General features: G+C 52.4%; 4 protein-coding genes across 5 annotated transcripts; 2 read left to right on the top strand and 2 right to left on the bottom strand.

Moving 5' to 3' along the window:
* Nucleotides 1-8: 8 nt before the first annotated feature.
* On the bottom strand, nt 9-3,338 carry HMPREF1120_07347 (telomere length regulation protein; the record flags this gene model as incomplete). Its single annotated transcript, XM_009161569.1, has 1 exon — nt 9-3,338. The coding sequence occupies one exon, from the start codon at nt 3,336-3,338 to the stop codon at nt 9-11; it is 3,330 nt and encodes a 1,109-aa protein (XP_009159817.1).
* A 483-nt stretch (nt 3,339-3,821) lies between these two features.
* On the top strand, nt 3,822-6,733 carry HMPREF1120_07346 (uncharacterized protein). The gene is made up of 2 exons (XM_009161568.1): nt 3,822-4,111; nt 4,162-6,733. The coding sequence occupies exons 1-2, from the start codon at nt 3,944-3,946 to the stop codon at nt 6,685-6,687; spliced, it is 2,694 nt and encodes an 897-aa protein (XP_009159816.1). The 5' UTR covers nt 3,822-3,943; the 3' UTR covers nt 6,688-6,733.
* A 230-nt stretch (nt 6,734-6,963) lies between these two features.
* HMPREF1120_07345 lies at nt 6,964-9,603 on the top strand. 2 transcript variants are annotated; one of them, XM_009161567.1, is made up of 4 exons: nt 6,964-7,725; nt 7,783-7,944; nt 8,001-8,387; nt 8,472-9,603. In XM_009161567.1, the coding sequence occupies exons 1-4, from the start codon at nt 7,458-7,460 to the stop codon at nt 9,164-9,166; spliced, it is 1,512 nt and encodes a 503-aa protein (XP_009159815.1). In that variant the 5' UTR covers nt 6,964-7,457; the 3' UTR covers nt 9,167-9,603. The 2 variants fall into 2 exon arrangements, with proteins under 2 accessions (XP_009159815.1, XP_009159814.1); XM_009161566.1 differs by having other exon boundaries at nt 8,001-9,603.
* Nucleotides 9,604-9,843: 240 nt separating this feature from the next.
* Nucleotides 9,844-10,437, bottom strand: HMPREF1120_07344 (uncharacterized protein; the record flags this gene model as incomplete). The annotated part of the gene is made up of 1 exon (XM_009161565.1): nt 9,844-10,437. The coding sequence occupies one exon, from the start codon at nt 10,435-10,437 to the stop codon at nt 9,844-9,846; it is 594 nt and encodes a 197-aa protein (XP_009159813.1).
* Nucleotides 10,438-11,033: the final 596 nt, after the last annotated feature.

The following is an 11,033-nucleotide window of genomic DNA, read 5'->3' as shown; positions in this document are numbered from 1 at the left end:
CCTACTTACTATTCTCCTTCCATGGCCATGGATGAAGCTGGAGTCGCCGCTGCTGAAGATATTTCGGCTTCAACCTGGCCAGCCTGAGAAGCGTCTTCTTCAGGTCTGAGTCCGACTAACACCTTGGGCCACCCATCACCCGCAGAGGCGAGAACTTCAGCAAAGTCGAGACTCTCGGGAAACCATCTATCGCGACGTGTGGAAGCCTTGGTCCCGCCCTCAAGCGCAGCTCGAGAAGCTCTTGTCTTGCGGGGCCGTCTCGACGGGCCGCTACCACTGGTCTGCGAACCTCCTCCCACGCCTTCCAGCTCATTTCGCATTTGTTCCAGTCGCAGATCGTGCTCGACGATGATTCGAACGTAGGGCGCCACTTCCGTGACAAGGGACAAGGCCATGTTATCGAGTGATGGCGCCTTTCGGCCAGGACTTGTAGGGAGACCGATTCTGTTTTCTTCCATCAGCGGGCCCAGAGCATTGGCAATGGTCGACCTGTCCACCAATAACCCATTGTAACTCTTGCTGTTTTTCTGTTCCAGGTAGAGTCGAACAATCTCCTCACGAGGATTTCCGCAAGGATGGCCCGAAACAAAAGTCTTGTTCGTCATCATAATCCCAGCCATCAAACATGCCACGTCGGTGTCAACCACGTCCATGACGCTTCGAGCATCGGAAAGAGCCAACATATCGTCCAATGATTGCAGGTGTCTTTCCTCTTGCTCGACAACCTGATGGTCCTTCACCCAATCCAATGGAGATAGACCCAGGCTCTCTTCAGAGTACTTGATCACGTCCTCAGGGTCGTATAATTCTGTAGGATAGAGATCCAAACCACTGATAAACGTGTCTTGGCTGACAATGCGGGTCACACTCGTCTCCTGGGAACATTGACGGCCATGCTCATAAGGTAACATCCAATCCAGCCCGCCTTGCTGAGACCCTACCGTCATTTGACACCAGAGGTTGAGTTCAGTAAGAGAAGCTCGAAGATCTCGGCCTTTGCTGAGGTAAAGATCTTGGAGCGCTTGTGGCTTGAGAAGATGTCCTTCAGCCGCAGCGGCAAAAGCGAGACGCTCGACAGATAGCTCCGTGTCCGGGCGGTCAAAGTGCAAGATTGTGAACAGATCCAGGTCGTCCAGCGGAACGGACGCTATATTGTTGCAAGTCATGATAACCGGCCTTTTCGAGGTGCGGATAAGAGATTGTACTCCTGCCCAGAACCCCTTGTCTTCGTCAAAGACGATATCGACCTCCTCGAAGAGAATGAGGGACTGCTTCTGGGCTTTAACTTTGACCTCTTTGCCGCTGGGCTCTTCAGAGGGTTTAGTGTTTGCTCGTCCCTTGCCCAAAGTAATGAAACTGCCCATGGTTGGTTGATTTGCTGGGAGCGGTCCAGAACATGGCGGGACAACGGTTGACTCGTCAAGAGACATGCTTGATGCTCTGCTCAGGTTACTTAATGAGCTTGCCTGTTGCACCAGATGGTTCTGGGTCATGTCGCCGACTTTCTCTTGGATATCCCGTGCACTTCGCCGCATGCCTGCATGTATTTCGAATATCTCAAAGCCCAGCTGCAGCGCGACTGCAAATACAGCTGCAGTTTTCCCACAGCCGGGTGGTCCTGCTATCAAAATAGCATTTTTCCCGCTCGGTTCTTCGTTTTCTTCATCGGAATTCACGATGAAGTCGTCCAGCTCGTCTGACCGCCTCTTGCGTCGTTTCTTCATGATCTGCGCCTTCGCCTTTGGCACAAGTTTGCCGCTTTGGATTTGGTGGACTTTCAGGGTGCCCAACCAATCATGGAGGATTTGGGCTTGAGGTTGTAAGACATCCTGCCAGCATGTGGGTGCGTAATCCTGCGGCCACATTTGGGGACCTGCTGCAATCCCCTTATCAAAAGGACTAAGGTCTAGTTCAATGCGTGACTTCAACGATGAGATATGGGGTGATTGTCGGCTTCCTGTGCCCAGTTCAGCGTCCAATTCCGCATTCAGTGCTTTCCCACTCATGACCTTCCGCGTGGGTAAGTGCGGCGAGGTCAAACCCAGAGGGTCATGCTGCAAGTCACGAGCGAATATCCAGAGGACATCCTCAGCAGGATTGACACCAGATACCTGATGCTTCAGTTTCCGCGCTGAGGCTAGGTCCGGTAGAATTGTTCGTGAGATGAGTCTGTCATGGCTGGGCTCAACCAGTTGCAGTGAAACTGGAGGCCAGACAGGGCTAATACCTTCCAACACCTTACTCTGGAACAACGGCCGGTTTGTAGAGAATTTAATTTCATCCCATGGTTTCGGTGCTTCTGCAGCGTTTTCGTTGGTATCGTTATTCATGGCTGGTCTTCCAGTAGAAGCCTCGGTCTTGACATGCGACTGCTTCGAAGCTTTCGGAGCTAGATTGCCCAGGAAGAAAGGATGAGTTGTCTTGACTCCTTTCGCGACACTATCGGCCGAAGGGACCGGGGGGCCCTGGGCCACTGTGCCAGAAGTGCTTGGCTGTTGTGATAAAATCTCCTCGATCTTTTGGCCACAATTTGTCGATCTGTATGGCAAAGCAATCCGCAAGGAAGGAACAAATTTCCCATTTTTCACCCCAACCTTCCTTGAACTCTGGGAGACTTTCCTGCCTCCATCACCCTGGTCGCTCTGGGCTTTCTTCTTCGTTCTAGGTGAATGTCGGGACGAGGATTGGGGCAGAGTTGTGAGTTTGCCATTGCTGCCGATCCGCATGGTTTTATTCTGGGGTGTGGAATTCTCCTTATCGACCTCTGCCAAGGGATCCATCGTAGGTGAATCGGTAGCTGAAGGAGTAGGATGCGCATTTGTGGAAGATAACACTTTAGGCGTGAGATTGTCGCGTTCGCGCTTCTCGTCACTGACATTGGTCGTGCAGGCTGCTTCATCTGGTTGGATGTCGCGGTGTGTATCACTCAAAAACAGTTCCTCTCCCAACTGCCCAGACCTTGTTTGCGCCTCTTTTGACGTACTGGGTCCAAGACCCGTTGCTGCCTCCTCCAGCTGTTCATGCCATGTCCTCGTCAAGACTGTCTGCTTATTCTGGCATGGCTGAGCTTGTGTTTCTCTCAAACTCGACGATAATCTTCGTCGTTTCCTTGGTGTATTCTCATTTTCGAAGTCGTCCCCGTCTACAACACTCCAGGATTCCGGGCGACGAGGCTCAATGTCCGACATCCCACCAGGAGTCGTGGTAGCTCGGCCATAGCTAGCGGTTTCGGAACTGCAATCTGGCCCAAGAGAGGGAGTTGTACGACCATTGTCTGACGTGCCGTCCAAGCCCAGATGGGAGGTTGATATATTTTTCGCGCGCGTGTCATTGCTCATGGCCACTGCAGACATCATCAGCCGACGATAAGGAGGAGGAATCATAGGCAATCACCCTGCTTGAACAACGGATGTACTGGCACAAGGTGTCCTGGCCCATTGTCACATCCCACCAACGCAGCCATTCAATACCACTGGCCTTCAATGCCAGTTCCGGTATCACAGGTTTTTGGGCCAGGACGGCACAGCAGTCTGGTTGGTCAGATACCGGACATCACATCTGGTGCATGGAGTCGTCACAATTGTTGTCCTTAGTAGTGGTTGCACTCCAGGCTCATTGATGTTGCGTGTAGATGAATGAGAAGTTGAAGCCGTACATTGTAGAACAAGAGCGCGTCTAGTGACGCGAGTGCCATAGCAGCGCGCATAGTGCAGGCGAAGTGGGCGGCATTAGCACTATAATGTCTAGTCCGGCGAGTGATCGCCGCTAATGTTCTAGCATTGTTCCTGGGGTTTTCTTTCGGCGGAATTTGAAGCGCCTCCGCTCTCTCAAGCGATTTTTTTCTCGAGGCTGCACTAACATCGTTGCACCACCTACAATCGCGTCGCTCGACCCTTTCGCCTTTTCCCTCCAGCACGGTCAAGTCAAGGATGCATCCCTCACGATGATGGAGCTTACAGCCCCAATTGTTCTCGCGAAGCTCCCTCGCACCACAAAGCCGGACGCTACAACTGAATTCGGCAGTGTCTACTCCGTGCGTGATGATGGCGTGAAGAAGCGCAGGAAGGAGATTTGCATAGCGATCGACGGCGACTCGCTCAGCATATACGAGGTGTGTTAGGCTTGATATATTGGAAATGTCCTAGTCTGATCTTAGTCAAGGTACAAGATGGAAAAGTGCTCGTGTCTTATCCTATTCCGCCGTCCTCATCTTTCTCCGGCCCGCCATGCTCAATCCGTTCGAGCGCCGATGGTCAAGCCTACCGTACCACCTACTGTACAATAAAACGCGGCGACCTACAAATACAGTCGTTCCAGACATACGAAGGTCAGCCACAAAGTACGAAGACAAGGACCAGCTCAAAATTGCGCGACCAACAAAGTCCCGCTGTCTACCTCGAGTTTGTCCCTAAGTCAACCGGGGGCCAGGTGTTGTTGGTCCAGCAGAATGGAACACTCAACGTATTCTCAGACGACCTCACGACTGCCCTGCTTGACCAATCTCTGCAACCGTCTGGTCATGGAGCGATCCATGTCCTAGCCGTTCATCATCTTACCTCCCATGAGGCGCAGAAGACAATTTTGAGAAACAGACCCGATCTACGTGCGGAGCCTTCGCCTGAGACATCTTATCTTGCGGTTGCCTATGAGAGAAAGGATGACAAAAAGGTCATCTATGCGGTCTTCTCCATTGGCACTGCGAGCTCAAATGTCGCCCTGCCGGAACTGTCAATCCGGCCCTTGTTTGAGCATCAGCTTGGCTTGGGGACTCAGGAACCTTCGTCGGCTGGATCTAAGGAGATGAGCTGTTCGTTCAGCCCGTCAGCTTCTCACCTTTACGTACGTAATGGCGCTTCCTTTTTCAGCTACGACGTATCGAGGCTCGTTCCTGTTGAGGTTGCCTCCCTACACACCGGAGTTACAGGCAGCCATGAGATCATGGCTATTTCGCCTGCTTTTGCGATTTGCTCATTCCAAGATGCGCTTCGTCTGTATGACGTGAAGTATCAATCGGTTCAGGCATATATCGACATGAGGAAGACCAATTTGAAAAGGAAACGGATAAGAATGACGTCCGAATTCCAGAGTGGTCCAATTGATTTCGTCACATATTTTGCCAACTCAGCGCGTGTTATTGGAAGACGGCGGCATCAGCTACTTGCGATCGATGTCAATCTAGCCGGTTCGTCGAAGAGGATGCTCAACCTTGGGAGCAAACTCCTTCATAATATTGGCCGGGGTATCAGTGATCCTGAGTTGACATCCCAATCAAGCAACAATCTGGCCATATCAACGATTGGTACGGCAGCAACACTAGCCGCACCCAGCGCGGAATGGCAAAATCTTCGAAAGCGACTAGATCAGCTGGCGCAAGCTGGTGATGTGGCTGGATTTGAAGATGCTTTCGTTGACACTGTTCGCCAGGATTCATTCTCCGCTACTATCTCTCCGAAGATGATAGACGGACTGCCTGCGACTCGTCTGGCTGTTCCAGATTACAAGATCAACTATCTTATTTCGAAGCTGTTCCATGTTGACACAGGCGCTTCCGGGCCCAAAGATGACTTGGCTGGTGCGACAAAGGCTTTACGCATCCAATTGCCATCCTTTCGGTTGGTAGCATGGTTGTCCCATGTGGGATTGCTTTCGACTCGCAGTGTGGAGAGAGCTCTTGCAGCTGACCTTGGTGGTGCTGACACCTTGGCCGCCGGTTCAGTTACACACGCGTTGCTGGCAGCGGATCCTGAGAAAGGCCTTCTTATGGAGTGCCTCGGGAATGGCTTCAGTCCATACGTAGAGGAGCAAGCAGCCATCGTCCAGATCCTTATTGAACAAGCATTAGCCTTGTTCTCTGAGGCTGGCACTTCTCACATAGACAAGAGCACCGGTGAAGAGGAGGCTGTCGAACGGTCCAACCTGACATCAGAGCTCGATGTGCAGAAACTGTCTACGTCAACATCCGATGGCACATGGTTGCCATCCCAAGTGCAGCGGGCTCTAATTCTTGCCCTGGACAGATTTGGAAGTGCCGCAAATTCCAGAATTTCGAAGTGTCTACGGGACATGTTTACTCAGACCGAAGTCCTGGCGTTGGTGCAATTTTTGCGTCAACAACTCTTCCAAGGAGGTCACACTCGATCTTATCAGAGCCAGTCTACCACGGAACCGGAGGTGAAGGAGTCGCTGCCAACAGTGCGACTTGACGCTATCGTAAGGATATTGTCCAGCTGCATCGACGCTATAGGGCCACTTGGTTTTTATGGAGGCATGGATCATGAAGATTTCGTCGGTAATATTGTACCTGACTTGGTCACCGAAATCACCCACGCACAACAGAGTCTGGAAGATGTGACCGAGCTCCAAGGCATACTCCGCGAGGTTCTCAGGTACCAGGAGTCACTCCAAAAACACCGAGATGCTGGTGCCCGGATGCTCCAGAGCGGACCTCGGGCTGGCTCTGAGCAGGAGGCGGGAACGATCGTGACGTTGTATTCAGAGGCGGCGGAAGGCCCAGACGGCCTTCGTACCTTGGATGGACTGCCTTTGAGCCTGCGAGTCGAGAATGTGGTCAATCCCACCAAGGTCAGAAAAGGCGGCGGGCAGACCTCAAAACGGAGCGTGCGAGAGATGAACATGTTAGAGCGGAGGCAAAAGGGGCAGTATTCATTTGAGCGGCTAGTTTTGTAATTAGAGACAATCTTGACTGTACTCAATTCTGAGCCCTCTATACCCGTTTCCTAGTTGGTGGTTATCTCCGTTTACAGATCGCAGCCTATACTCGATCGAAGCGAAGCGAGATCAGATTGTTCTCAACTTGTAAATCATGGTGGTAGACGCGGGTTGGGTACCTACCGACACCACCCAACGAAAACCCTAGTCTGACAAAAAGAGAGCCGGGGCGCAAAGCCGGAGGTTTCGCGGAGAATTTGGCCTGTCAGACGCTCAACTTGGATCATCTGGTGGCCCAGTCCAGTCAGGGCGCCGCGCGCGTGGTCAACTGCCAGTGTCCATCAACACATATCGGCTGCCGGTGGTTACAAACAACTGCCCTTCGCCCACCTTCACAGTTGTCTGTTGTGCCTTCGAGACCACTATTTCCTCTGCATTTTGGATGCAACGCAATAGCCGACTCCCTTCTGACCAACGCGGCCTATTTGGGCAATATCCATCTCGGTAACACCGTACTATTTGCCCTGCGATCCACCACCAAAGCCCCGTTTCCTCCTTACGCTACTCCACCAGCACGTCGAGTACACGAAGCCTCAAGCTTGGGCTCAAGACGACCTCTCTAAAGCCCATATCCTGCCTGGCGTTTGATCAAGCCAGTCCAGGTCCACGACTACAGTGGATTCTGTGAACAACAAAGTGTCCGTCGTGGTCCGCAGCTCGGCCTAGTCTTTTTGGTTAGGACCACGACAGGACTGAAGGCGCCGCATGCTGGCCAAACCACTACAAGTATGGCCTTTCCCGGCGCGACCGCATATCACGCAGACTCGGATGCCGACGATGAATACGAGCGGAGCGTTATGACCTCTCCAATACCGTTGCACAGGGACTCCGAAACGTCGTCAGAGCCCGCATCAAATGAACACACACCAACTACGTTCGACAACTCTGGAGAGGATCCAAGTTTGCCCAGGACCATAATGACAGAATGGACACCCGAAGAATGCGCACAGTTTATTTCGAGCTTGAATCTTCGGCAGTATTGCCAGGCTTTTATTGGTAAGCGGCCGCTTACTGGGGGTGGAAGAAGAGGGTTTTGACTGACTGGCTTCACAGACCATGGCATTGAGGGTGAAGCGTTGGTGGCACTCAAGCACGAAGAACTGAAAGAGATGGGTATAACAAGCGTGGGACACAGGCTCACCATATTGAAAAATGTCTATGACATGAAAGTTCGGCAGGATATTCCTGTACAACCAGACGACTACATTCCTCCAAGTAAGACTGGGCTTCTTGTATAGACCATCTGCCTCCCTTTCTAACATGCTGTGCAGCTGCCGAACGGAATCCGCAACACGAAATGGCCACCAAGGAGGAGATCGCGCGGCTAGCAAGATCCATAATCCGACTGCGAGACGAGCGCATTGCCCAGGCCGAAGCGCAGTTAACAAGGCTGGCGGACGATTACCGCAAGTTACGACAAGAACTGCTTCCCGTGTTTAAGATGGCCAAGGAACGTTCCGAGCCACTCCCATATGCGCCCTACCAGAACCCAGCCATCACTCCCGAGTTCTATCAACAGGAAGTCGTTTCAACCCCGATCACCACACAGCCGGCGCAAGAGAAGAGTAGTCTGACGCGGACATTCTCGAAGAAATTGGGCCTCAGTTCGACGCCGAAGAACAACTCTCCCACGCATATACCGAGCACCATTCATGAGGGTAGGACAATTGCAGAAAACACCTCGCTGGATCCCTCAGCAGCGGCTAGCCTGGCTTCGAACTCACTAACCGCGTCAATGTCAGGTGGCATGTTACCTCATCCCTCTCCTGGTGTTCCTTCGCCGACTTCACCTTTGCCCTACCAACATCAACCTCTGGCCCCGCGCTCGTACCGTGAGACCAACAGCGGCATCTCCAGATACGACGGTGCCGACGAAATATCACGAAACAACCAGACAATGACCGATCGCGAGCCGCCCACTTCGGCCAAATCCGCCTCCGCGAAACTCAATCCCTCCAACTCCTCGATTTCCAACGCATCCACCTTAATACCTTCGCGAGAACAGTCGGCCTCGGTGCCGCCGCAGCTGCCGTCCAGTGCTGCCGGCGGACACACTCCCGGTGAGGCTCCCTCGGTTGAGATCTTCAAGTCTTTCCGTGTCGGACTGGAAGATCCGTGCTACAAGGTCCTTCCGGCCGCTCTACGGAAATACAACATCCAGGCAGACTGGCGCCAATATGCACTGTACATTGTCTACGGGGATCAAGAACGTTGTGTAGGCCTCGACGAGAAGCCCTTGGCCCTGTTCAAAGACCTCGACCGCGAGGGCAAAAAGCCCATGTTTATGCTTCGGAAATTGGCCAACCCCATCGTCGACATGCCCGGGGCCACGGGCGGACTGAAACCGCCGGGTCTGGGCGGCGGTGGAGGGAGTCTTTCAAGTGCAGCTTCGGGCAGAACTATACCTGCTCAGAATCTGCCAGGCGGAGTGCTCTAGCCCAAGCCTGTGTACTTGAATGCGTCCGGCATGGAAACTCTAGACATTTCTATTGTTAGGTTGGTTGGTTGGCTAATTGGTTGGTTGGTTGGTTGGCTGGTTGGTTGGTCATCTGAAGGATATATCTCCCTCGCTACTAGTAGGGAGCCTCGATATCCCAGGGTACAATGTTTTGGCGTAGTTGTGGAGCGACCATTGTGAAAAAAATGTTAGGACTATTTTGTGATGAGATGATGAGATGAAAGAATGGACTACTAGTAAGAGCAAGCTTTTGCCATTGTTGATTCAGATCTCGATGCCTTGATCTTCATTCTCATGTTCCTCCGTCATGGAGCCCCTTTTTCCTGGTCACTCCGACGTAGATCTACCTAGGTAGCAACGACTTTCCTAGTAATTTCATAAAATCCATGTACACGCCCCTGAACATTGACTTCCCCAACTTAAACGCCAGCAAATGCCGCTTGATTGTGCTAGTATCCTCGATATTTTTTCTCATGGCTCTTCAGCACTCCATAGATCTTCAGCAATGTGTTGAGTTCATTCATCACCGAGTGCAAGAGCGTTGTGTGTTTCCCTGCGGTTGCTGTCTGGTGTTATTCAGACATTGTCTGCCAGTGTATGCCGACCGGATAAAATAGCCATAACGCCCGACCTGACACGGCTCGAGTGAACTGAACTCAATCACTATCATCATCGACAGGCTCAACAGCATCCTTGATCCTCTCCTTCAAGAAATCAACGCCAACCTCGACCGTGGCCTCCGGTATGCTCACATCCGGCAACCCGTCCGGACCGCCCGACCACTCTTTGCTGAGTGCAATTGCCTGGCTGCCATTGAGTCCATTGGTTGTGTTTCCGGCGATGCCATTTGTGGCGGTAGTAGTTCCATTTTTTGCATTTGCGTTTGTGTTCTTGTTGTTCTCGGCGGACGACGACTTTGGAATGCGGGCTCGTCGAAGGACTTCGGACATGAGTTCGGGAAAGGTGTCGCAGGAGCCGTTGCGCAGGAGTTCAAGCGACAAGGAGCGCACGCGGTCCGTCCAGCCTGTGCGGGCAAGGGAATCGGCGAGGACGGCGCTCAGGTCCCCGATGCTTCCTGTCGCTCGGAGGTGTGCTATTAGGGCCTGTGAGGTCGCTGGTGGTAGTGTGGGGTTGGTGCTGGTGAGAGAGATGGGCACTGGGATGGTGATGTGGTTGTTGTTGTTGGTCTCTTTGGCAGACGACCCGGAGCCATTAGGCTGTTGGGAACTTGAGTTTGTGGTGGTTGCCATTGTCATAGAAAATGGTACTTCAACAACTCTGTCCGGACAATGTTGACTGACTGCGGGTCGTGTTCGTTCAGTGGTTGAAACACGTGGAGTGTTCTGTTGTGTTCTGTTCAGCTACTGACCAGCAGTGCTGTGCCGACTTGACTTGGACGGGAGGAAGAGATGGAGGAGATTGGAATTTCTGATAGTTTGCTTCGGATTCGAGTTGAACTGGTGTTGATTTTTTATGTGGGGGAGTTGGTGTTTGAGGAATGACCAGGTCAATCAATTCCGTTCAGCCTTTCCACAGGAGCGCATGAATCGGACTTGGACTCGGAGATGGTGGAGGTTTGCCTGTGCTGTGATCCTCGAGCCATGCAGAAACGCCTGCGATTCTTGCTAGAGCTGAGATAGTAGAACTGGTAATGGTAGAGGAAGTCGTACAGTAAGTGGTGAGTTCAAGGGTTCTCCGCCGAAGAGGAAATGAAACTTTTTGGAGTCCAAGTCCCAAGCGGGAGTGGGACTGCTCAACGGTGCCTCGGAGCGGACTTTGGCATACTCAAGAACACAGGGACCGCTTATTCAGGAACGGGTCCCTTGCCAACAGTACCATTGTACAA

Source organism: Exophiala dermatitidis (genome assembly GCF_000230625.1).
Source record: "Exophiala dermatitidis NIH/UT8656 unplaced genomic scaffold supercont1.6, whole genome shotgun sequence".
NCBI lineage: Eukaryota > Fungi > Ascomycota > Eurotiomycetes > Chaetothyriales > Herpotrichiellaceae > Exophiala > Exophiala dermatitidis.
The sequence above is the reverse complement of the archived record's forward strand: the minus strand, read 5'-3'. Positions and strand labels throughout refer to the sequence as shown.